General features: G+C 39.8%; 2 protein-coding genes across 3 annotated transcripts in view; one reads left to right on the top strand and one right to left on the bottom strand.

Annotated features, from left to right (window-relative positions):
* adam19a (ADAM metallopeptidase domain 19a) overlaps positions 1–27,937 on the bottom strand; it is a 273,169-nt gene that overhangs the window by 216,839 nt on the left and 28,393 nt on the right. For both annotated transcript variants that reach the window (XM_051943831.1, XM_051943832.1), the window contains exon 2: positions 13,272–13,351. In XM_051943831.1, the coding sequence (XP_051799791.1) occupies positions 13,272–13,351 (80 nt within the window). The remainder of the gene's footprint in view (positions 1–13,271; positions 13,352–27,937) is intronic.
* LOC110961938 (E3 SUMO-protein ligase ZBED1-like) lies at positions 18,491–21,599 on the top strand. Its single transcript, XM_022209746.2, has 2 exons — positions 18,491–18,783; positions 19,192–21,599. The coding sequence occupies exons 1-2, from the start codon at positions 18,550–18,552 to the stop codon at positions 20,608–20,610; spliced, it is 1,653 nt and encodes a 550-aa protein (XP_022065438.2). The 5' UTR covers positions 18,491–18,549; the 3' UTR covers positions 20,611–21,599.

Here is a 27,937-nt window from a genome sequence, read left to right as displayed (position 1 = left end):
TTAGACTTAAGTTTAATTTTCTCTCATTGTTTGGTTGCTTTAACCACAAAAGCTGTGTGTTAGGTTCATGAAAATAGGACGCTTTGGATTAAAATACGATCCTCTGACAATGTGCCTTCTCTAAATTCAGATTGCCAGAGTGACAAGTCCCACCCCATCAAATATATGAGTGTTTCACTGAAAAGGTCTGACAAAAAAATCATACAATAAATGGCAAAGATATCCTGATTTTGAAATGTTGGGGTGTCAAATGTTACTCTACCTGCTCCAGCTAGTCACTAATTTTGTGCAACTGTTTTACAAAACAATATCAGCAGCAGAGTTAGATTCGCTTCCATGCACATTTCCAAATTCCAAAAACCTCTGGCATCAAAAGTTTTGGGAGTACATCAGGTTATCACAGAAAAACAGGTGTTTTGTACACAATGCACACAAACAGACAATTCACATTTATGTGCCTCTCCTACTCTCTGTGCTCACAATTATTGTATTTTGAGCGGAATTTCAAATGAAGCTGTTCTTCTTTAGATATTCTTTATTCCTTTATTTGTCTTCTATTTTTTTTTTATATGAGCTTTATAGAGTGGTTCTGCCCAGGGAACGGAATGCAAACACCTAAAGCCGAGAGGGTTGGCATAAATTACAAGCTTGTGTAAATAATGCCCTGTTGAATTACTCTTCCTCAGTTCCCAGTATAAATCAATGTCTTACCCTCTCTTTTTTGTTTTTACTCTGCCAAGTCATTTCTACAACAAAGACTATCCTCAGTCAGAAAATGCCACAGAACAGCATGTATTTTAAATTGAGCATTGCAAGTGAATTCATATGAAGCCACTACTGTAATTTACCTTTAACTGCAGTGCTACGGCTGCACAAGGATTCATTACAGAACAGTAACAAAATCTTGAAATTCCTGGAAGCAATATTGGATACTTTCATAGAGCATGAAAAGACACACACACAATTATCTGCTATGTAATTCAACCAAAAGTTGGAATCCTGTCTATAAAATTGTGTCATTAAGAGTTGCAGTCTACTTTTAATGTTTTTTTCTTTTTCAAAAGCTGGTTAAGGTTCATCAAAATCTTAAGTCACCAAAAGTCAAACAGTTCACTTTTCTCGACATGGTCAACAAATGATGTTAAATTTAACATAATCCTGTGCTTTAAATCGCTGCAGACTCTTTTAAAGAAATGTAAACCTCCCCCAAAACATTTTCCAGTGCTCCTTCACAGCCTACATAACTGTGCTGCAGCGTTTCAAATTAAGACTGACAGCTTGAATTTGCACGTTGAAATGGTGGTGTCCTTTGTTGTTTGGTTTGTAGAATGCAAAGATTGGAACTATTTTCAGATTTGTGCAGTAAAACAGAAGCTAACACACTCTTTCACACACAGGAGATGCACACATACTACTGCTTTGATACTCTTGACCCAGCAGCCTGACCTTGGATGAGACAAAGCAAGAACAAGAGTGAGGAAGTGATGAAAGCTTGCTTTTGTACACAGCTGCCTTTATACTCCACAAAATGCAAACAAACACCTGGTTGCCCTCACAAGGGTTACTGTGTATCATTTTATATTATTTTGTCTCCTCTATTGTGTTTGTAGTATTCGCCTAAATCAAACAAGCATGCAAAGATGGCGTTTTTAAAGTGAGGAGGTGCTATGAATCATGTCACATGTACAACATAGTCAAAAGCAGGAACCTCAATATTCTACCTTCACCTATTCAGGAAGACCTTCCACCATTTGTTGAAATATGGCTGATTTGCTCCCATGTAGACGCAGAGACATAATGAGGTCCAACATTGATAAGGTGGAGCTCGCAGTGGGAGTTCCAGTTTATCCCATATGTGCGACAAGGGGTTGTGGTCAGTGTTCTGTGCAGGGCAGTCACCAAATTTGAGAACACTAAATATATACGAAGATTGTTTTCTGCACAAGTGGTGATGTCATGTAAACTGGAAAATGCCAGAACATTCATTTCTAAAATAAAAACAATTATTATATGCCTTGCTTGATATAACCTTTTACTAGAACTACAGAATGCAAATCGGGATAAACTGAACAAGTTAAAAAAAAAATCTGCAAATGTATAGAATATGGATTATATGGGTTTGTCCAATTACTTGTGTTCAGACACAACACAATCCATCCATCCATCCATTATCTATACATCGCTTTATCCTCATTCTATCTCAGCTGACTGAAGGCAGAGGACATCCTGGACAGGTCACCAGTCTGTCCAAGGGCTACATATACAGACAAACAACCACACTCATATTCACACCTACGGGCAATTTAGAGTAATCAATTAACCTAGGCATATTTTTGGACTGTGGAAGGAAGCTGAAGTATCCGGAGAAAACCCACTCATGCACGGGGTAGAACATGCAAACTCCATGCAGAAAGATTGTGGGAAAGCTGGGACACGAACAAGGGATCTTCTAGCTGCAAGGCCAAAGTGCTCACCACCACATCACTGTGCAGCCCCACAACACAATATGAAACTAAAAACAAATGCATAAATAGTAGGGTAGTAACCACCTATTATTTCTACTGTTGATTAATGTCTTTTTATTTTAAATCATCTTCAGCATAATTTTTAGTTTAGAAGAAAATAATAAAATGTGTTTATCAAGTTTTTCTAAAGCCCAGGGTGACAGCTTTAAATAATTTGCTTCATTTGCCTGACCAAACGAAAGCAAATCATTTTACAGTAATATAAAAACTGAAAAAAACAGCAAACCTGTCCATGTGAGGAGCAGGAAGCAGCAAGTGTGAAGCATTCTCACCTGACTAATGACTTAAATAATTAATAGATTATTAAAGGAGTTAGTGATTAATCCTCCCCCAGTGACTTAATTAATTACCTGCACTGGTGTTTGCTGTTGTAAGAATCCACTGTATTTGCAGGCCACTTCAGCCAAACTACGCACACCCACACCCACACCCACATACAAAAATAGACAAAAACACATATTGTACTCAGTGCTCCAAATAACCTAATTTTTCACTTCCAGTCACATTCACTGTATAGGAATGAAGACAGAATTCTCAGGAGCATATATCTCAAAATTAAAACCAAATTCCACTTGAGGTTTTTGAGAAAATGTAACCGAGTGAAATGGCCCACTATTCTACAAAGATTGAAAACAAAGGAAAAAGGAAATGTCGTTGGAAAGTAAGAGAAACAACTGGCGTTTTTGCTGACGTGCAGTTTGAGGTATGTACAGTCTCATTCTGTTGGTGTTAATAAGCACTTACAGAAATATTATAGCAGTTAAATTTGTGTGAATAAAGGTTTTGTTTGCACACTTTACGTGCCCTAAGCAGGGACATAGCCACCACTGAAGTCATGGTTGAAATATTTGGGGGACTTCCCCAGTTTTATGAATGAAGTTAACATTCTACTGTTTAAAAAGGCCTTTTTGTGTGTTTGTTTGTTGTGTTTGTTTATTCCGGGCTTGCTTTTAAATCCAGGAGATCTACACTAGCATTGAGTATTTCTCCACCAACCTTGTATTCCTGGCTGTGTGGAAGGATTTTAAAGTGTATTTTGACCTATAGTTTGGCAAACTAAAGAGTGAGTGCTTTTTTATAGGCCTGTAATTCATTATTCTTCTTGATAAGAACTATTTAATCTGTTAGTAATTGCAAGAAATACAGAAAAAGTTCAGAGACAGTTACTATAGTATAGTATAGTTGGCTGTGCTGAGTTTATAAACAGAATTTTAGAGGAACTGTCTTCAAAAGGTGTCTGTATTCAATCAAAACCTGCAGAAAATGTAATTTAACATTCAGGGATGTAGATTAGAGTGACCTGCTTTACCATGACGAGTATGGAGTCACAGGAGAGACACAATAAAATATAAATCTGTTTAAAAATAAGGAAATAAATGTGTAGATATAAAGAATGAGACAGCAATAAATAAATAAATAAATAAATATAGGAGTTCACCTGCAGCAAATTGAATTGACAGTTTAGAAAGGCACACATCTGCACATAGAGGTCTCAATAACTGAGGTGAAAGACGTTTAGAACCACCAGCACTCTTCCTACTTTTAATCAGCCAAACTTAATAAAAAGTAAAAGTGGCAGGAAACCCCAATGGTCTCTAATAGAATTTTAAAAGTCTTTTGCAACAATTGGTGAGCCTGCTGGAAGGACAACCATTTCAGCAGCACTCCAACAATTGCACAATGGATAAATGGAAGTGGTGTGTTACAGTTACAGCTGCTCTGAGTTTTCCAACAGCATTTAAAAGACGCTGAGAGAATGAGAGAAAGAATCCCTGGTCAAATGAGACAAAAAATAAATTCTGGTGCACTTACTGCAAACTCTAGCAATGTCTGGCAAAGACTGGGAACAGTTCAATGGTAAAACATGGTGGTGGCTGCATAATGCTATGAAGGGTGCTTCTCAGTACCAGGGACAGATAGACTGGTCAGAGTACAGAAAGGTTCTTCAAGAAAACCTGCTCCAGAGTGCAGCAACAGTTCATCTTTCAGCAGCATAATAACCTGAAGCCAGCACCCAAAACAACATTGGTGTCCTAGTGTGCCACAGCAAAAGTCCAGACTGAAACCCTACAAATACTGTGCAGAGACCTTAAGATGGTGGTTCACAGACACTTCCCATTCAATCTGACAGAGCCTAAAAGGATCTGTTAGGAAATCATCTGTATACTTTCTGAAGAGACTATACATTAGATAGCACTAAATATCAATTCAGAAATATCTCTGCTAAAACCTAAACCCTGGTCTAAAGCAGTGGGAAAGTGGGGCTGGCAGGATTACCGTACATAGAGTAGCTTAATGCTGACTTTGCTCAGTACACACAAGGCGCAAAAGCAAAGGAGCGTACAGATGCCAGATGTACACAAAGGAAGACAAAGAAAAAGCAAACGTAGCAATAATGAACAGATTGTATTGTAGCTCCTTCCTGTCAGTGACGGTCCAGGACAGTGTGATGAATGGTGTTTGTAATAACAAACAAATACTTTATTTGGTTCTTTCTCCATCATGATGTTAGACTGGTTTGGTTTCACTTGAGCATATTTGCGTGTAAGAGACCGAAAACACTTTTTCACATATGATTCTGTTCACAAAACAAAGAAAGTGTCAGTGTTTCCTTTGAAGCTCGAAGGTAGATCTGACAATTCAAGTTTGATGAAAGAAACAAACGGTTCAGAGCAAAAGTTATCTTTAGACCAAAGAATGTGTTTGATTCAAAAGAATATCAACTCAAATATGTTTTTGTCCTTTAAGGCACTTTGTGTGTGTGCGTGCGTGCGTGCGTGCGTGCGTGCGTGCGTGCGTGCGTGCGTGCGTGCGTGCGTGCGTGCGTGCGTGCATATGGCGTCAGAATCGATTCTAAAAGCGTGTGCAGCTATCAACTGAACGTGTCACATGCACGTGCTTTGACGCCTGTGCAGCAAACCACGCCTGACGTGTAATGTAGTTTCCCCACTGACTTATAATGGCCTTCCGTTCACGTGCACGTTCACGTGTAATCATTGCTGCACACCGGCAATCACACGACGCAGAGTGGCCACGCGTAACATTCAAGCATTTTTTTTTTACAAACGCATGCATTAACGCTCACATGAAGATAATAGAACATTTCGGTCATGCGCTCACAAGTACACGGAAATGGCGTGCGCGAACTCTGTCGCATAACAAGAAGCTGCGTGCATATGAAGCAGGGTGTGCACATCTGTCTGTCACTGATTGACAAATACTGTTACGCGCTCACACACGCGTGCGGTCACAATTCCTGATTGCACACGATAGTTGATCTGCACGGTGCAGATCAACTTTCTATTGCTCTGGTCCAAAGAGCCAGTAACTGTGGGATAGCAGACCTCAAGTACAGCAACACTGAAGAGACATTTGCAACCTCTGTCTCAACCCTTCAGATTATCAGCACTCTGACTCTGTGACACCAGTTTACACTCTACCACAACTGAGATAGCTTGTTTCTTTGTTTGGTACCACAGGGGAAGAAAAACGTTGGGAGGAAAAGTTAGTATAGGGTGCATGCAAAAATCTAACTAATGCTGTTGATTGTTATGATTGCACTGTATACTTGCAGCATATGCGACAATTTGTACAGATTTTTTTGAAAATGGTCTTCAAATTTGCCAAAATGTTTGAATGTCGATTTACTGCCACTTCCATTTGATGGTTTTCATGTTTCTATAGGAGAGACAGAGTTCAGAACTCAGTAAGATGAATGTGTTGCTGCAGCAGGTGGGCTAACAATGCATGAATGTCAAACAGAAACCGGAGCTTCCTCAACACCTCTTTCCAATGTGGTTTTATACTGCAAATGGCAAAAAAATAAACTGAACTGAACATCTTCTGTGCCTCAGGACAGCCTCATGCTGCCACTGACTGTGTTGGTTAATGAAATAAGTGCAAAAGCACTACCTGGTGATTACTGCAAAGGGGCAATTACCAAGTAAAAATCATCATTGTATACAGTGTTTGATACACTATCCAAGAGCGTGTGGTTAATCAAGTTTAATTAAATGAATTGTAATAAATTTGTCCAACAGTTTCAATACTAAATGGAATGCATTTTAAACATTTCATGGTTGTGCTGAAGAAAGAAATTTTCAGTCGTGACAATAAGGCCTACACATACTGAGTACATTACGTAACTGGCACTTATCACATTTCTAATGGAGAAATTGAATGAAGAAAGAACCAGTTTAAAAGATCATTAACTCATCATGTTTCTGCTTAAATTCGCACACGTCCATTACAGCACAATGAGTTTAAATCAACCACCATGATGCAGGTCTGATAGTGCTGACTTAAAGCGGTTAGCGGTGCTGTGGGGGTGCTTAAGAATTGGTGAGACAATAAAATAATATCTTAAGCCCAGTATAAATAATAGATCCCAAAATACTGCATGATCACTATATTGTGTGTTGAACACTATACCACGGTGTGATACCAGAATTCTTTGTGCAGCAGCCAGATTTGCTCAAAGCGATTGTCTGGATGACGAGGCCGTAGTTTATCACAGATCCTGTGGTGCTCACAAGGTTTGGCAAATCATTAACCCACAATCAAACCCATTTTTTGTAGCAAACTGGCCAGGTGTGCATAGGAATGAAAGCTGGCAGAGTTTGCTCTCACAAGCTCCCTTTTTCATTCTTCACACAACTACTTTAGTCATTTCTCATGTGAACAACTGAATCCCACAGCATTTGTACCTTTGAGGAGCGTCTGAAGTAAACCCTGTTATTCCCATCTGTATGATTCCCTGTGTCGAGACAACAAGACAGCTCTTGAAGAGAGATCTGTCGGGCAGTGTCATGCAGTCACTATGCTAGCAGGCTTTTCACCTCACCTTTGAGTGTGCCCTTCAGAACAAGTACAAACTTGTTTGCCAACAGTCACACAGTCAGACCTCAAGTAATACAAACTAGTTTGATTTAAGCATACTGAACACTTTAATCTCAGCCCTGGGGACGGGGTGATTTGCGTCATCCTCTGACCTATGGAAAAATATCAAAACAGCTACCCTGCCTTACACCCATGATGCATGAACTAAACACAAAGTCTACAAAAAACGGTCTTTTCCAAACAGAGGAGGGAATATGTTGTTGAGCAGTTATCATACGCATGGAGAGGAAAATTTGTAGAAATGTGCCACCAACTACCTTTAATCCCCAACCTTGCTTTCTCATTCCTTTCTAATTCCAGTGATGTCTCCTGGACAGACACTAACCCTCTCTTCATTTCCTGTAATTGTAACATTACCAGACAACCATCAATATCCGCTTGTTTGCATACCAGTTAGCACAGGGACTGTGGTATGCAGATGAATGCATGGATCTCAATCATTCTGCATGGTTATGTTTCTCAGCAGGGCTTCACTTTGCTATTATCGTAAGCATTGAGATGCACGAGAGGCAGTCAGATGCCTCCAGTGATCACCGTCAATTATATAATGCCCTTCTAGGGAGCTGGCCTGAGCCTGTCAGTGAATCATCAACAGGACAATGAACCGACAAAGGTCTGATGTGCTTCTATAGTTAGAAGCTTTTGCGTTACAGCTACAATCCAGAGCTTCTGGTTAGCAATTATGAAATGGAAGTTAAAAGCAGAAGAGAAGGAAAAAAATATTTCCAGTGGGTTCTGAGGACGATGCAGATCTGCTGTCTAATGTGAAATAGTTTCTCAGAGACAGATTTGACCCTAATCCCCAGTTTAACTTTATCATCTAAAGCCCTTATATTGATCTAAAACAGAACATAGTTGGCTGCTGACACAATTTGTTAATTAATCATTTAGTTGATCAACGAAAACCCAAGTTAAACAGTCAGCAACTATTTTGATTAGTTTAAGGCACTGTTAAAGCAGACACTTAGAAAATCAGAAATCTATCAGTTTTGTTGCACTCCCCTGGAAGAGACAAAAGACTCCTGCCCGAAGAGCTCAGAGTGTGCGTAGGGCAATAAAAGGTCAGTCATACATGGACAGAGGCCACGAAGGGGCTTAAAAGTGAAAACTAAAATCTTTAAAAAATTTCTGAAAAAATTTTTGGTCGAGTAAAGAGGGCAAAACAGGACTGATGTGACTGTGCCTCCAAATTAAAAGCCTGGCAGCTATGTCATATGTAGTCTGGAGTCAATCAATAAATTCTTGGTTCAGGCAAGTAAAAAGGCTGTTGCAGTAATCCAGACATGATGAGACAAAAGCATGGAAAATGGAAAACAATAGTGTGGAGAAGACAGGAAATAAAAAAGAAGAGATGGAACAAGGGTGTGTGGCAGGGCTTGAACCAGAAACCATACAGTTAAACTTTATATATAATATTACATCATCAACTATATTCGAGTGCATTTTAAGCAACTACTTTGTCAATGAAAGACTCTTGATCTTAGCTCATTTAGAATACAAGCCAGTAAATCTTGAAAGAGTTTTATTCCATTGTTGTTGAATAGAGGGCCTAGATAAGAACAATGGCAGCGTTGAGGCTGTCATGCCTCAAACTTTTGGTTCATCTCTCTTTTCTTCTCACTCCCTCGAAACTCACCCAAATTTTTCCTCACTTGCCAAAGGAACCATAAGGCCAAGAAGAGGACATCTGTACAGCAAGGCAGTGAGCCATGTTTCCATGCTAAGTTGGCCACATCCAGCCAACTTCATGTCAACAATAATATACAGTGCCTTGTGAAAGTATTCGGCCCCCTTGAACTTTTCAACCTTTCGCCACATTTCAGGCTTCAAACAGAAAGATATAAAATTTTAATTTTTTGTCAAGAATCAACAACAAGTGGGACACAATCGTGAAGTGGAACGAAATTTATTGGATATTTGAAACTTTTTTAACAAATAAAAACCTGAAAAGTGGGGCGTGCAATATTATTCGGCCCCCTTGCATTAATACTTTGTAGCGCCACCTTTCGCTGCAATTACAGCTGCAAGTCGCTTGGGGTATGTCTCTATCAGTTTTGCACATCGAGAGACTGAAATTCTTGCCCATTCTTCCTTGCAAAACAGCTCGAGCTCAGTGAGGTTGGATGGAGAGCGTTTGTGAACAGCAGTCTTCAGCTCTGCCCACAGATTCTCGATTGGATTCAGGTCTGGACTTTGACTTGGCCATTCTAACACATGGATATGTTTATTTGTGAACCATTCCATTGTAGATTTGGCTTTATGTTTTGGATCATTGTCCTGTTGGAAGATAAATCTCCGTCCCAGTCTCAGGTCTTTTGCAGACTCCAACAGGTTTTCTTCCAGAATGGTCCTGTATTTGGCTCCATTCATCTTCCCATCAATTTGAACCATCTTCCCTGTCCCTGCTGAAGAAAAGCAGGCCCAAACCATGAGGCTGCCACCACCATGTTTGACAGTGGGGATGGTGTGTTCAGGGTGATGAGCTGTGCTGCTTTTACGCCAAACATATCGTTTTGCATTGTGGCCAAAAAGTTCGATTTTGGTTTCATCTGACCAGAGCACCTTCCACATGTTTGGTGTGTCTCCCAGGTGGCTTGTGGCAAACTTCAAACAAGACTTTTTATGGATATCTTTGAGAAATGGCTTTCCTTTTGCCACTCTTCCATAAAGGCCAGATTTGTGCAGTGTATGACTGATTGTTGTCCTATGGACAGACTCTCCAACCTCAGCTGTAGATCTCTGCAGTTCATCCAGAGTGATCATGGGCCTCTTGGCTGCATCTCTGATCAGTCTTCTCCTTGTTCGAGGTGAAAGTTTAGAGGGACGGCCAGGTCTTGGTAGATTTGCAGTGGTCTGATACTCCTTCCATTTCAATATGATTGCTTGCACAGTGCTCCTTGAGATGTTTAAAGCTTGGGAAATCTTTTTGTATCCAAATCCGGCTTTAAACTTCTCCACAACAGTATCTCGGACCTGCCTGGTGTGTTCCTTGGTCTTCATGATGCTCTCTGCACTTTAAACAGAACCCTGAGACTATCACAGAGCAGGTGCATTTAAAAAGAGACTTGATTACACACAGGTGGATTCTATTTATCATCATCAGTCATTTAGGACAACATTGGATCATTCAGAGATCCTCACTGAACTTCTGGAGTGAGTTTGCTGCACTGAAAGTAAAGGGGCCGAATAATATTGCACACCCCACTTTTCAGTTTTTTATTTGGTAAAGTTTAAAATATCCAATAAATTTCGTTCCACTTCACGATTGTGTCCCAATTGTTGTTGATTCTTGACAAAAAAATAAAATTTTATATCTTTCTATTTGAAGCCTGAAATGTGGCGAAAGGTTGAAAAGTTCAAGGGGGCCGAATACTTTCACAAGGCACTGTACATCACCAGCATAACCAGGTGTCAGTCCATCATCAGGTGTCTGGACAAAGGACAACACAGTTTCTCATCTGCACACCTGCTTTAAATGTTTCCGACGTTTCAGTACCTGTAAGGAGAAGTCTGCCCTTTTCAGATATTTAGCTGACTAGTTACTGCTCTTAATGTGAGTGATAAGTGAAAACAAACTGCATTCTAGCCACACAAGCCAAATAGCCAAATGGCATCTGTTTGGCAGTCAGGGGTGTCACAAAAACTGCTAATTTGGTAGCAAGTCATTGCCCAAACTGTGAAAGCATTGCAGTCCATGTTCTTCCATTGTAATTTAAATACCAAAGGTACTGGAGATGATAGGACAGGAAGTGAAATAGTGACAGCAAGTGCAGGTGCAACCATTTCAGTTGATGATCAGGGACAAGTTACAGACAACACGAAGCCAATGTGAAAATTGTGTCACACAGCATGTGAAAACATCTCAAATCTATCTAAGCAGCTTGGAGAAAGACATCCTGATCTGCAAACAGATTTTGACTTGATATTAACGTTACATCGTCACAATAAGCCATTTGCCACTGAAGGAACTTTCAGCTGCTTCAGGGTAGACCATAGAGACCACCCTTGAGGAACCTTTTTCTGGGACATTTTTCAAGGTAAAAAAATAGGTACCTACTGCAAGGTAAGTATTCTGACCAGCCCTGAAAAAAATGGTATGTAGGTCTTGATCCTGACTGATTTAAGTCAGAGAGGACAGCAACAACACGCAGCATTTATTTCTTTCACTTCAGCATCCTCATTGAATAGCAGTCTTCTCCAAAATATTGCCATTCGCAATGTAAAGTTCACCATATGGACTAATATAATAAAGCATCGTTTGGTCTAGTTTCTACATGATCATTCAACTGAAATTGTGTCATGGGTATTTGTCATTGTTTTGGTGCATTCAGAGTTAACATCGGAAGCAAAACTGTCAAGTGGAAACAGAAAGCGTGAAAGGGCCAATCATGGGACAGTTGCAGTAAACAGTCTTGCAATGAGTTCCTGGAGTAGAAAGGTGCCTAACGTTCAGATCCTGAAATGTTACTGTTGCAAAATTTGAACAACTGCAGGAGCATCTTTGGTAGCAACATTCAACGCACAATTTCCACAACGGCCAATGCTATTAGTCATTGCTTTGTTAGCACATTGTAAATCCAGCATTTTTGTTAATTATGAGTTTATGTTGTAATGCAATCATTTGACTAGTGTATTATTTCAGTACCAAGCATGCTAACTTTAACCTAGACTAGAAGCATGTAATACCCAATCTAACCTAATCCGCTGTGAGTTTTTAAAATAATAAGAAAAGATTGTACTAAAGTGTAAAGTTCTATATGAAAAAAGCTTGATTGGATAAAATAATAATACAAGAAACCCAACATACCATGAAGGCTGACTTAGTCTGACCCTGAAAATTATTTCTGAGGGCATTGTTAAATGAAAGTTGGATTATGTTCATTTTGTCGTTTCTTACTATGAAATGGCGTTACGTTTAAACCGACATGTCAGCAAAGTAAAACCATACTTTCCTTCTTGAGTTGTCAATTTGAAAGTAATGCCATTTTATATTGTTTAATGAAGTTCCAAAGAAATTCCACATCACCTCTATCTTGGACAGTTATTTGTATCATACAACTGCAGGTTCTTTTTTAGCTGCTGCCATCGATAAGGCTTTCAGGTTTCCTCCTGCTCTCACAGGCAATCTCACACAACCTGACAACTGTTTGCTGGCAGGTTTGAATTGTTATGTACTTGGCATCAGAATCCATGCAATGTCAAAGCACTGTCAGTTGTGTAAACATGTAAAGCAAACTAACCAGGAGACAACTAGAGGTAAAGAGTTCTTCTGACGCTCCTCTATGATTCCATGGTAAAGCTGCTACACGAGTGTATTCATTTCCTATGCTCCACCCAAAGGAACTTTAAAGGACAGCTTTACAAACTAAGCCTTGTATTGTACATGTCCTGTTGGTAGTCATTTTGGAATATGCTGTGCTAAGTTAAAACTCTCTGTCCTTTTGACTGCTATTGAATTCTGGTGAAGAACTTCTACCCTCCTCATCATTTTTCTCCTCCTCGAAGAAGTTTAAAGAGATCGTGTTGTCACTGGATACAGACATGCTAAGAAACATTTTAAGTATGGATTAACCATTATGATTTTTACATCCATTGTCCAGATTGTACACTTTAGGCTCCATCACTGTTGATGCTTCAGCAATAGGGAAATTGACTGTGTTGCTGCATATTAATTTAATGGATGCAATAAGCACTGCAGGTTCTTGGGCAACAAGCTGATTTTAGACTCTAATGCTACTTATCAGCCAGATACCAAAATTCTTAACAGTTTAACCACGTGCCAATGATGTGGCATGAGGATCAGTGTCAATAAAGCAAAGGTCATTGAAGGCCAATTAGATATCTGACCTGTGTCGCAGTCTCAGCATCCCTCTTGGTTCGGCCTTGAGAAAGCCACTGCGCCGTCACTGTCCTTCCTCTGTGCAGCTCTGAAGATGACAAAGCAGGAGGGAGATTAATATGATGTGGGACTACTTGCACAGACTGGGGTAATTTGCTGCAGAGTGTAGTATCACTACATCACAGAGAAAAAAAAAATCAACACTGCACCATGACTCCTTTGAAAGCTATTCATTTTCAGTTTAAGGCTAACAATAAAGGTATTACATGGCAGCTGTTTGTTTGGATATCACATAAACTCCAGGGACACCCACGGTCTATCAGCGGAGGGGTGCAGTAACATCAGAAGAAATTACATCCATTATTTTCACAACATTTGGCTTATTAAGTTTCAGGGTGAACAAATAGCGACAAAACATCTCACAGCAAAGGTCACATATTTTATGACTGGGGCAGCTGTTTAGATATCATCCAATAATTACACGACAACATGATTAGATGCAGCAAAAGCAGTCTGATTCAGCTCAGCAGAAGACTGACTGATCAGTCATGTTGTATGTCTACTTTGTTATTAATCACAACAGTACCCTGCAGGCTGACAGACCAGTCAAAATCAGATACAGATATGTTCACATCAGAATAAAAAGATTTATCTTATCTTACAAGCTTTCCTAACCAATTTGCAGGAGGCAAATCCTAACTCATCTGGCCATATGCATAAATAATGTATTGTCTAGATTCTTGATGAACACAAAAATGTACATTCGTAATAATTTCAGTGGATTTCTAAGTTAGTGCATGAATATTGTTCTGTTTTGCTAATCTTGGTTATGCTGCTGCTCTTTAAGCACAGGCTGGAGCTGTCTGTCACACAGCAGAAAGCAGCAGAGAGCAGGACCAATTACACATGCTTCCAACAACATGTATTTAATTCATTTTTAACAATTCACTATTGATTGTTAAAGTGGGCAACATTGATCCTCACTGCTTGGTGACAAATCTCAACCCATGCCTCATTTTATAACTACTTTATTTTATAATGAAAGTGTCACTGCGTGGAAAATCACAGTGACCGACATAAAAGAAAAACCTTCTTCACAAAGGTATGTGATCGGGTAGTGGAGCTAAGCCTTCACTGTATGCTGACTGACTCTGACTACGTTCAATGCACAGCAGAAATGAGACAGAAGTTGAAGTGAATGTGCTGTTAGGAGGGGAACTCCAGTAACTGGTCACTGACAATCACTAATCTAACACCATATCTACACACAATAAATACAGTACACAACAGAAATAAATGCAGCATAACTTAAGCGTCAAACTATTCCATAGACACCTTAGAGTAATTGCACTATTTGAAGTTGAACAGTACAATATTTGATATTATGTAAAATTAAAATAAAACTGTTTAGGTTTACTATTTTAAAAATACAGGCTCCACAGTAGGGATGTCATCTGACAGTGCATTAGGACAAACTCTTGTGTGATTTTCACAATGATTCGTGGTCTAGTTTATGTCAAATAGGCTGATCCCATCAGAATCAAACGAATTTATCTTGGTCTCATCTGATATCCACAGCCCATGGTTCCACAAAAGAGAAAGTTGGTGTTCACAGGTCATTTTTTACTGTGATAATACAGGTGGACTGATAAAGGTGAAGATTTGTTCCAGTGATCACAGGTTTTATGTAACTTGTGTGTCAGTGATTACAACTGTATTCATTTTTGTTACATTTTTCTTTGAGTCTGTATTTTCATTTAAGTAATACTTTATAGAGATCTACTCCCTTTGTGTTATATACTGCATATCATTTACTGCAGTAGCAGAAATGCAAATATTTATTATTTACTCTAAGAAATAAAGGAAAAGCTCAGATCTCTTTTAGGGGAACTACTTCCCCCTCCCCCCTCAAAAAACACAGATCTGGCTTCTGCTGAAAGAGTCAGTTCCATCTTTATAACAGCTAATTAAAAGCCAAAAATAAATAATGGCACAATCATTTGAAAGCTATTATTTTTCTCGGATTCTGTTTCAGCATTTGTCTTGTTGGGCTGATTTGAGTCGATGCACCACTGCAGTTCTGTGGAATAATGGCTCCCATTTTCACTGAGCACGAATCTCTACAGGATGACTAGATTTACTCGGATGAATCATGAGCTCACTTCAAATTGACAAAAACACTTCTCTGGATGTCGAATTTGAAAGAGAGTGATTCATACACGTCGGCCCAGGCTGGATACGCATTTTATCACAGATAGCACAAGAACATCACTGTTGTAGTTGAGCAGAAAAGGACTGAACAGACCAGACAGTGGGGTTTTAAGAAGTTTCATTTCAACTCTAGGGAACAATTAGCTGATATCATCTAGAAGACAGAAAAATGTGCAATATAAAGCTGGAGTTTAATGGACTTACTAAGACCTCAGTCTGCAGTTTATCAAGCACTAAAACAAGCACACACACAGAAACACACACGGTAACCCACAAAAGCAGACAGTGAGACAAGGTTTAGCAATGATTTCCTTTTTCATGTTTACCAAATGAATACCAGAGGAGGCTGTTAAACCTGGGGCCAACAAACTGTTTGAGTTTACTTTATGAAAGCCAATGAAGAGAATCAATAATCAGTCAGGGCATACAAACATGGCTGGGGGCGGCATGGCTCAGTGGGTAGAGTGGCCGTCGTGCAACCGGAGGGTTGCTGGTTCGATCCTTGGCCCACCGGGTTCATGTCAAGGTGTCCCTGAGCAAGACACCTAACCCCTAATTGCTCCTGATGGGTCGTGGTTAGCGCCTTGCATGGCAGCTTCCGCCATCAGTGTGTGAATGGGTGAATGTGACGTATCATGTAAAGCGCTTTGGGTACCTTGCAGGTATAGTAAAAAGTGCTATATAAATACAGACCATTAACCCCACACCACAAGGAGCACATGAATTGTATGTCTTAATTATTCCTCACTAAAACAACATAGCCAGACATCTTCATCTTGCTACACAGGATGCAATGAACCCATTCCAAGCAGCTAACGAGCCACACACAGAATCAGGAACGTGATCTCCACCACTCTACATGACATGAATGGTAAAATGTAACTCTGTAGTCCTGGCTGTTGGGCACCTTGGGGATACTTTACAGGACATGACATTAATGCATACAATCAGGTGTTATCACAGACCAATCAACAAGGAATGTCAGATTGATTTGGTTCACTGTCTTGCATTTAGGTCTGTTGGAAGCACTGATTTCTACTCTAATCTGAGCAGCTGCTAACTGTTGATTTCTGAGGCTTTAATGAATTTCTTCTCTGCAGCAGAGGCAACTCTTGGTCTTTCTTTGGGGCGGTCCTTATGACAGCGGGTTTCCTCAGTGTTGGATGGCTTTTGTGACTCCACTTTCAAAGTTCTCGAAATATTCTGGATTGACTTATGTTTTTTCTTTATTTCAATTATAAAGTATAAAGGTTACTAGTGTTTTATTTAGTCTTGAATTTAGAAGAGTTACACACATGGACAAAATTGTTGGTACCCCTCAGTTAAAGAAGGAAAAACCCACAATTCTCACTGAAATCACTTGAAACTCACAAAAGTAACAATAAATAAAAATTTATTGAAAATTAAATAATCAAAAACAGCCATTACTTTTGAATTGTTGATTAACATAATTATTTAAAAAAACAAACTAATGAAACAGGCCTGGACAAAAATGATGGTACCTCTATAAAAGATTGAAAACTATTTGACCAGAGTGACATGATTAACTCAGGTGTGTCATTTAATTGACATCACAGGTGTTTCCAAACTCATAATCAGTCAGTCTGCCTATTTAAAGGGAGACAAGTAGTCACCCTGCTGTTTGGTGAAAAGGTGTGTACCACACTGAACATGGACAACAGAAAGCGAAGGAGAGAATTGTCCCAGGACATCCGAAAAAAAATTATAGACAAACATCTTAAAGGTAAAGGCTATAAGACCATCTCTAAACAGCTTGAAGTTCCTGTGACAACAGTGGCTCATATTATTCAGAAGTTCAAGACCCACGGGACAGTAGCCAACCTCCCTGGACGTGGCCGCAAGAGGAAAATTGATGACAAATTGAAGAGACGGATCGTTGGAATTGTATCCAAAGAGCCCAGAGCAACCTCCAAAGAAATTAAAGGTGAACTCCAAGGCCAAGGTACATCAGTGTCAGATCGCACCATTCGTCGTTGTTTGAGCCAAAGTGGACTTCATGGGAGACGACCAAGGAGGACACCACTGCTGAAAAAAACTCATAAAAAAGCGAGACTGGAATTTGCAAAAATGCATGTTGACAAGCCACAAAGCTTCTGGGAGAAGGTCCTTTGGACAGATGAGACCAAACTGGAGCTTTTTGGTAAGGCACATCAACTCTATGTTCATAGACTCAAAAACCAAGCATACGAAGAAAAGAACACTGTCCCTACGGTGAAACATGGAGGAGGCTCAGTAATGTTTTGGGGCTGCTTTGCTGCATCTGGCACAGGGTGTCTTGAAAGTGTGCAAGGTACGATGAAATCTGAAGACTATCAAGGCATTCTGGAGAGAAATGTGCTGCCTAGTGTCAGAAAGCTTGGTCTCAGTCGCAGGTCATGGGTCTTCCAACTAGGGCTGCCACGATTAGTCGACTAGTCACGATTATGTCGACTATTAAAATCGTCGACAACTAATTTAATAGTCGACGCTTCGTCTTTTTTTAAATCACTGTTTTTCTCTCAAAACTGCTGCGGCATCTTCCACTGCCGCGTCTGCCTTTCTGTCCTTGACACACATGCGCACTAGGGGTAATCGGGATCAGCCGCGATGTCACCGGAAATTTATACCTGACTGGCTATGGTATCATGGCAACCCGGCGGCAACGGAACTCTAAAGTGTGGGAGCATTTTAAGCAAACACAAGACAAAAGTGTGCAATGCAGTATCTGCAAGACAGAGCTTTCCTTTCACGGCAGCACAAGTGCGATGCACGAGCACCTGAAAAGGAAGCACGTTTTGGCTTGTGACAACGATGAAGAGGGACCGTCGTCTCGGTAAGTTAACTGGCTAGTTAGCTGCTAATATTAGCGTAAACACAGAGCTAGCTTACTACTTACTGATAAAGCTGTAAACGTTAACAGTAGCGATGACGATTTGTTTCATTAGCCGCCCTTAGCACACATATTTCATGTGCTTTCTCTAACGTTATGACAGTGATGTGTTTGAATAGGAAATGTAGTAACGCTAATGTTTTCTAACGTTATGTTTCAGTGCTAAAAAAGTACGTTCTTCTTCAATGGACGGATTTGTTACAAAGCTAGCTACATGCACACCTCAGCAAGCAAATGTTCTGACTGAGTCCATACTGAACATGTTGGTGACGGACATGAGACCCCTGTCGATGGTGGAGGATGAAGGGTTTAAGGAGATGATTAAACAATTCAACCCGGATTATCACAACAACTACCTACCAGGCAGATCCCACTTCACCGCATTGATGGAGAAGAAATATCATGCAACCTTTGAGAAGGTCAGTCTCTCTTTCTCTCTCAGTTTCAATTTGATTGATTGGCATGAATGTATTAAAACAATATTGCAATAATAGCACAGTAAAATAAAGAAATGATTTAATAAACAAGCACCATTCAAATACATAAGAATTAAAAGCTCTTAGATCACTCACTCACTCACAATAGCAATTTAAGAATTCATAATGGTTAAAGCATGCAATGTAATTTTTTGTTTTTGTTTTCTTTGACTTATATGTTTAATATTTATTATTTAACCTACTTAACTGTATATGATAACTGAATTATTGAACTGGCAAATAAATTTAAAGCTTAATGCATAAGCTGACAAATATTGTTAATAATGAAAACAAATACTGTGTATAATTTTCTTCATAATGCTTACTATTCTTTCAAATCATGTCTTTAAGGTAAAGGAGACCCTCAGGGGCGTCAACAGTTTCCTCACGCTGACTGCTGATGTGTGGACCAGTCGTGCAACAGAGGCTTACCTTGGAGTGTCTTGCCATTTCCTGAGTGAAGACTGGAAAATGAAGATGTTCAACCTTTCCACCATGCCTCTTGAGGAGAGGCATACTGGTGCAAATATATTGACATGGATGGAACAGGTTTTAGCAAAGTTTGACATCTTGCCCACCAAAATAAAAGCAGTAGTTCATGATAGTGGTTCCAATATGGTGGCAGCAATGCGACTGCTTGAAGAAAAACATGGATGGGCCTCCATCCGCTGTGCTGGACACACACTCCAGCTCGTAGTCAACACTGCTCTCAAAGAAACCACCATTAGCAGAGCACTCGGTGCTGCCAGGCAGCTTGTGGAGCACTTTAAGAGAAGCGAGCTGGCTAGTACAAAGTTAAAGATGAAGCAGGAGCAAATGAATGTTAAGCAAAATGCACTGATCCAGGATGTCAGTACAAGATGGAACAGTACATTCCACATGATTGAAAGACTCCTTGAACAGCGCTGGCCTCTCACTGCCACTCTGTCAGATCCCGAAGTAACTCCAAGGGGGAAACACTACTTCGACCTGAAGCCAGAGCAGTGGGAGCTGCTTGAAGAATTGAAGCAGGGGTTGGCACCTTTTGAGACTGCTACTGTTTACCTTAGTGCACAGCAGTACACAACCATTTCAGGTCTTCCACAGGTGGTCAAAGGGCTGACACGGGCTGTACACCAAAGCCAATTTGAGACAAACTCAGGAAAATCCTTCATTTCCAGTGCAGAAAAGGGGATAACACAGAGGTGGGGGAGTATTTGCACTATCTCAGGAGACAAAGAAAATCCAGTTCTTCTTGCAGCTGCCCTGGACCCGAGATACAGAAAGCTGAAGTTTTTGACTCCTGAAGATGGCATCAGACTGCAGGGGAGTATTGAAGTGCTTGCTGTCAAAGAAGCAAAAACGACTGGGACACAGGATGCAAAAGGGCCAATGCAGAGGGCCCATGGTTCAGGTAGAAAGAGTGCTCTGGAAACCCTTCTTCAGTCTGACACAGACAGTTTGAGTGAAAATGAGGATGGAGAATCTGAGGAGGACAGAAAGATCCAAGTTGTGATAAATGAAGTTCGGCTGTACTTCGGAGAGGCTTCACTTCCTAAAAACGAGGATCCACTGGAATGGTGGAGTGCAAATGAGGGGCGTTTCCCCACAATGTCAAAGCTTGCCAAATCATTTCTGTGCATCCCTGCAACCTCCACCCCATCGGAGCGGATTTTCTCTGCAGCAGGGAACATCTGCTCTCAAAAGAGAGCAAGCCTTTCTTCAGGACATGTAGAAATGCTAACTTTCCTGGCTATGAACAAGACCCTTGTGCAGTTTGGCATTATATAGAGTAACAGTATAGTAAAGTTGAATACTGTTGTGAGCACTGAGCACAAAACGCACTTTTGTTACATTTGAGTCAGTGAGACCAAAACTTTAATAATTCCTTAGTTACAAGTGCCTACCTCATTGTTGCTATGTTTGATGCCAAAGACAAATTAAGGAAAGAAAAGGCCTAAAAAATAAATATAAAGTTTTTTTTTTGTGTTGTTTAGGCAAGTGCCTTTTCCTTATTTTACTCAGGTGTTTGCACTTTATGCTACACAGTTAAACAACTGTTTGTTGCTACAAGCATATTTTATTAAAGGTTTATTGAACTGTTATCTTAATTGTCTTTATTTTTAGTTGGCATGTATCTTAAACACTTCAAGCTGAAAGCTAATTATGGTTATATAAGAGCAGCTTCATGCTGGTGCGATAAGTTGTATGTTTTACTTTGAATTTACGTATCATCCGATTAGTCGACTAATCGATAAGATAATCGGTGACTAGTCGACTATCAAAATAATCGTTTGTGGCAGCCCTACTTCCAACAGGACAACGATCCAAAACACACAGCCAAAAACACCCAAGAATGGCTGAGAGAAAAGCGTTGGACTATTCTAAAGTGGCCTTCTATGAGCCCAGATCTGAATCCCATTCAACATATGTGGAAGGAGCTGAAACATGCCATTTGGAGAAGACACCCATCAAACCTGAGACAACTGGAGCTGTTTGCTCATGAGGAGTGGGCCAAAATACCTGTTGACAGCTGCAGAACGCTCATTGACAAATACAGAAATCGTTTAATTGCAGTGATTGCCTCAAAAGGTTGTGCAACAAAATATTAAGTTATGGGTACCATCATTTTTGTCCAGCCCTATTTCATTAGTTTGTTTTTTTTAAATAATTATGTTAATCAACAATTCAAAAGTGATGGCTGATTTTGATTATTTAATTTTCAATAAATTTTTATTTATTGTTACTTTTGTGAGTTTCAAGTGATTTCAGTGAGAATTGTGGGTTTTTCCTTCTTTAACTGAGGGGTACCAACAATTTTGTCCACGTGTGTATATAAAACTGGAGGGCCAGACTTTTACATCTAAATGAAAATTTATTTACATTCAACACCCTCACCAAACAAGACATACAATGCAAATAAGCTTATCAGTGCCAGGTGTGATCATCTGTCTGTATTTCACAGTATATTGAAGCTGTAAATCTGCTTATTGTGGCAACACTCCCACCTTTGTGCACCAGTAGCAAGAAATTCTACATTGGGCTGGGAAATTTAGCAGAAAAATGTAGAATGTTTCATGGCAATTTTTAACAATAATTATCCTTTTTTAATGGCATATTTTTAGCACAGACAAGAAGAAAAAGGTCTAATTTGAATATATAAAGGTACAGAGACAATAATTTCAAATACAAAAGTGGGCATACCCAATATTGAAAAAAAGCTATTTAAATCTCTTAATAAAAGCCAAATTAACTTCTGTTGAGTTCTGACTGTGGCCCCAGTATATTTAATATCATAAATCTTTTGTAATTTTTAATTTGACATAACAGAAAATATCCTACTGTTCAATAAGTACTTATTAAAGTCAGACAATTTTGAATTAGTAATTTTCTCAAGGGTGTACTCACTTCTGTTGTATACTATAGATTGCATGCTAATGCATGATGTAAATGAAGTGCTAAATTTGACTGCCCTGCACACACAGTGTAGTGTTTTTTCACTGACAGAGAGACAGATAAAGAGCATTGGTATAATATGTCTAAATTTGAAACAATTAAGTAGCGCTGAGAATCTATGGGTGCCAAATCTGAGAACACATAACTGAACTCCCTGCTGAGCAAGACTACTCTCTTTGCCATTTACCCTTTTAGCCAGCATCTAACTGGGCTAAGAGCCCACAGAGTACATCCATCACACTGCTTTAACAATAGTGCCCAGTGAGGGAGCCTTGCAAGTCATTACAGGCCTCTGCCATGTTCTTGTCACATATGCTCCTAAAAAGCACTGAAATCCCACAGGGCCTTGATAGGCACTCGTCATTCACTCTTCTGTACACGTTTGTGCGGTAATCCATTAAGCTCTCTCACTGTCAAGTGTGCTTTGTGCATTGTGTGGCCTGCATAGCTAAAAACCATCTCCACAAAGGTTCAGCAAATGGGAAACTGGTAAGCCATAGAATTTGCTGTGGTAGATGCTCGATATCATAAATGCATCCAGAGGTGAGTTCCGACTTTTGAAATCAAATGCTGATAGCCTTGTTTCTTCAGGTTGAAGAAGATCAAATGCTTTAGCCCCTCCCAAGCAAAGGTCACCATTAATCGCTGAAAGAAATCCATAAAATGTCAGCAGCACTTGGCCTGGAATTGCTACAGACAGGGAGGGGGAAACATTTCTGTGACATTTGAGGATTTCAGAAAAGGGGAAGGCAAAATAATGAGTTGAACAGAGTGGAATGGAAAAAAAATGCATGTCTGTGCTTGTGAAGTCGATCCTGTTTTCTCTGCCTCCTTTAACCTCTGGCATGGTATCGTACACGTACTCCATGCTGGGCTCATTTGTATTTCCATTGCATCCCCACATCAGGAGGTTCTGTGAACCACGAGCACCGAACTGTTTGGGTATGTGTCCCCAACCATGCTGTGCAGACTTATGGCTAAAGCAATGGACTCAACAGCCGTTGTTTTGAATGCATCCAGAAAGTCACAGTCATTTCCAAAAGACTAACTATGCTTTCAGTTTAGCTGTTTCATGTCTCGCAGAGCTCTTCATTTTACAGATAAATGCCTCACTGGTGTTTGACTGTCTCTTATTGTGTAGAGCTGTGATAAATCCCATTGTTGTGCTATCAAGTTCTAGCTACTATAGCACATGCATGCACTGTGAATGCAAACTAAACAACTCCTGATACTGCTTCTAAATATCATCTTTTCACTAGCAAACAACTGGAAGCATTTTTTCAAAAGCAACTACAGAAGGTGCTGAATTAGTCACAGATTAACCAGCACCTGTCAACTGCTCATTCAATACAAATTCTTCTAAATCCAGATTTGGACATTTTTCATGCTATTTCTGTCAAGCAAACAAAATACAGCAGAATGTAGTGACGGACAACAGAGCAAGTAACTTGCCATAGATATGCAACAAAAAACATACAACCTTATTATCTCTGTTTTATTATCTCTGACTTGGTTGTCACTATTAATCAACTCAATCCTGAAACCCACTAAGAGACATTTTGTCTTTTTTTTTTTTTTTTTTTTTTAAGAATTGCCCAAATTACACCATTAATTGAGGGTCTGCTAGGGTCTGTTTGGCATACGTTTCTTCACCTTCCCAAGCCTGCAAGACCCTGTATACACTCAATTATTTATGTCCACATATACTGTGCTAATAAATATATGGAATGGAGTCCTTCAAGTGAACTGGAAAAGTAGTATAATGAAAAGTATGCATCTGCGGTGTCTGCAGCTGTCCTTGTGTTCATCCAGAAGAGGATATAATTAAGGTTGAAAATATCTAAGTAAGATATACTTTATGTAGGCATCACCTTGGACAACTGGGAACATTAAGGTCTTCTGAAAATAAGTGTTAGTTGCTGTCCTAATCAATACCAAATAATCAATACCAATGACATGTCTGTCATCTTGTTTTTTAATTTTAGTAAAATCTATCCACGGACACATCAGCACTGTTACATTTGGTTGTACATATTCAACCCATAACAAACATCAAAACAATGGCTGGGGAGGGACTTCTGACTTCTATTTTACCATTTAACAGTTCAGACAGGCAATGTTTTCCAGCTTGAGTTGACAGGTTAAAATGCTAAATGATCAGAGTAGTCTTTAAAGAGCTGGAGGCAAAAAACATGTATTGCAGTTTGGGTGAACCCAAAATTCCGATGGAAAATAGTTATCATATTAAGCAACACGTTCTCCAATGGTGTCACAGCTGTCGTGCACACATTGCACACTGGGATGGCTAGTCAAAGTGTTGCACAGCATGGATGCCACAATTTAACTGAAATTCAACATCTGTACATGTACTTCACGTCCAGAGGAGCTCCACTCTCCTCCCACAATGTAAGCCTCCACCTCTGCATATAGCTCTGAGAAAAAGGATGCCCACTCATTCCACTTGAGTTTATATGGAAAATGATGATTATTGCAGTGTTCACCCTGAGCTTATAAAAGTACTCCAATGGCAGAGACGTGATATTGTTCTGAGATTAGGGAAAAAAGGAGATTTTCTCTGATACATTGCTGGTTAAATACGGTGGCTGTTGCATTGCTTGCTATTCATTTGAAGAGACAGAAACGACATGACACCTGAACATGTAAATCCCAGCCCAAACTCCTTCAGAGCTTGCACTTTTTTGCATATATTTCAAGCTCTTAGATCTCTTAATTCACATCTCACTTGCTGTTTTGCTACATTTTTCAAACAGGGTCACATGAGTGTTTGTGGTGGTGCCCTAGATCTAGCCCAGAAAACACGAACATCTGCATTTAATATTCATTCAAGGCCAAAACCAACAAATGCATCAAAACATTGATCTGGAGTCTCAGTCATTATAGGATCCTCTCTGCAAAAAACATTAAGGCTGGCTAATAGCTTCAGCAGAGGCATTAGAGGTTGAAGGGGATGAGGCTCTCCATCACAGCCCTCCCTCTGAATGATCAACTGCAGCTCCACGAAGCTTTGGGGTGCTTAATAAACACCGTTACCCCACCCTCAAGTCAACAAATCACTGCTTTTCTTTGCTTCACATCTCCTGGCTGGAACATCTCTACAGTGTATCTGGCAAAGCTTTTCAATTACAAAATCATTGTGTGGCAGTGTGTGCAAGTCTGTCCATCTTGTGGTACACGCGTGTTGAGGGATGATGGATGGATGGGTGGTAGGATGGATAAATGGATGGATGAATGGATGGATGAATGGATGGAAACAAGAAAAGGCAAAAAGGATAAGATGAGCTGTTCCTTTAACCAAGAGCACAGACCTTATTCCCCAATTTACCAACTTGCTCATTGGATAATCAATGATTATCCAATGGATAGTACATCATCTTATCCGCCCTCTGAAACACCAACTTCTGGCCTTCTGCTCAGTCAGAAACAGAGATAGAACTCTCTATGGCAAATTAACTTTTAAATGGTTCCTTTTATGTCTTATTCTTCACCCTCCTCTGTGACGTGTCACCTAGTACCGCTCTGGTAATACTGCAAGATAGTTCTACAGCTGCTTCTGTGAAAAAGCGGAGGCAGCATGAAGCACAGAGTGTCTTCAAAGTTTCACAGTGTTCTGACCTCTACAACCACTCTGAGGCAGGAGAAGAATGATGAGATGGACAAAGTTTAAGAAAGGCAGTTCAGCATGTCTTTCAAAATGGTTGCCGCTGGGTCTAAAGAAAATCAATTTATGTTTAAAAAGGTGTTTGACTCCATATGCTGAGTTTTTCAGCTCCTCTACAAACTGGTAGCTCCAGATACTGAAAATCTCATGGTGGAAAAAGGCTAAGAGGTGAAGCTCAGCCTCAAACAGCTCCCTAAAGCACAGCAACTCACTTTGCCAGACTTCACATCCACATTTCAAAAGGAGCTCTTCTCTCAATTCAGTTAAAAGTCAAAACACTGACAAAACTAGAGGGCTCTGACAAATTGTGCTACATGATTTTGCCCACATTAGACTTTGGGCAGTCATTAAAGAGAGTGTGACACATGGAATCTCTTTACTATTTTTCTCCAGCTTTGAACATAAATTACTAGAATTGATTCTTTCATCCTGAACATTAGCCTGTTAGCTCTTTTTACGCATAAGTCCCTATTAGATATAGGAACACTACACAAAATTCATGTTTCAGTATGAACCTTGGTTTTGGAGTCAGTTTACTACGCTTTAGTACAGCAGAGAAAACTAAAGAAATGCAGAAATACCATTGATACACTTCATCAATTGTAGTAAGAAAGTTATTTCATGGAATGTTCATTGCTTTACCTCAATGCATTACACATAACCAAAACACAAAGTTTGGTTGCATGAACAAACCCCAAGCAGAGATCCTCCATGGTTCAGAGAAAGTCTATCATATCCCACAATAATGGAGCCCCTTCACACTCCATCGCTATCCTGGTGCCTTCAAGTCTCCCGAGGTTTGCCTGTTTGCAGCTGCTCAGGTCTCTCATCACCTCTGTATGCATCAGCAGACCTCCCCTGGTGAAGACTGAGATACTGACCAGCAGTTGCCAATTCAAAAAGGGCTTGTCGACTTTATAGACAGGCTTTATAATCTAAAAACACTCAACCCTCACCACCTCCATCTGAGCATTGCACTCCCAGCAGCCTGCTCCAGGGTGGATGGACTCGGCATCAAGATCTACAAAGAGGCGACGGTGGGTCCTTCTCTAGTGTTTAGCGGTCCAGGCCATCCCCTCTCAACCGTAGCCCCAGTTAAGTGCAGCAGCTTCACTATGGTTTCCCATCTTGTTTTCTTTTTTAATGCCAATCAAGGTGAGATCCCTCTCATGATTTCCACATGGCAGCCAGTTCATTAACCCATACAGTGTGAGCAAAGAAGTCACAGGTTCTGGCTGCAGGAAAGTCAATTAAAACATGTATGAACACAATGGAATTTTTTTTTTTTTTTAAATGCCTGCTGGCAGTGTCTTCCAGCACTAAAGAGTAACTCTTCTAGCAAGCGTTTGCTAATAGACAACAACTGGCTCACATCCAAAATGTTCAGGGAGCGTGAGTATATCAACATAAAGCCACTCCTAACAGTAATTAGATCACAGGGCGCTTCAAACTGAGGAAGAATCTTTAGGTACACAACACTCACTTCAGGATACGTACATGTGCCGTTACATTCCTTATATTTATGTGTTCATATCCAATACCTTCATAACGTTTCAGCTCAGAATATGATATATGATGGAATCTTTCAAAAATAATCATTCAATCTATCTAAATCAAAAACTCTTTCGTTCTCTGCAGTTACATTAGTTCCTGCTGTTGCAAAACTGATATCCATTAGAGATCAGAAATAAAAATTACAAAATTTAGTGGAAGTCAGTAATTTAAGGGAACATAAAGCATGGGTGTTGTTCTTTATGAAGCATTTACTTTCTATATGCTAATTTAATTATATGCAATTACCGGACTCAATTTTAATGGCAAAAAGACAGAGCAAAAATAATCCCCAAAATATAGCATGATTTTATTTTCATATTAATGTCAAACTAAGCTTGAGTGATTATTCAGTTTGCTTTTGCAACGTGTATCCGCCTTAATGAATACCTAAAAAACTTGATATAATTAATCCGTTTTGGATAATGTCTT

This window comes from Acanthochromis polyacanthus, chromosome 23 (genome assembly GCF_021347895.1).
Source record: "Acanthochromis polyacanthus isolate Apoly-LR-REF ecotype Palm Island chromosome 23, KAUST_Apoly_ChrSc, whole genome shotgun sequence".
Taxonomy (NCBI): domain Eukaryota; kingdom Metazoa; phylum Chordata; class Actinopteri; family Pomacentridae; genus Acanthochromis; species Acanthochromis polyacanthus.
The sequence above is the reverse complement of the archived record's forward strand: the minus strand, read 5'-3'. Positions and strand labels throughout refer to the sequence as shown.

Coding starts and splice junctions, on each gene's coding strand:
- LOC110961938 (XM_022209746.2), top strand. CDS start 18,550: ATGGACGGATTTGTTACAAAGCTAGCTACATGCACACCTCAGCAAGCA. Junction 18,784..19,191: donor ATCATGCAACCTTTGAGAAG/GTCAGTCTCTCT, acceptor CATGTCTTTAAG/GTAAAGGAGACCCTCAGGGG.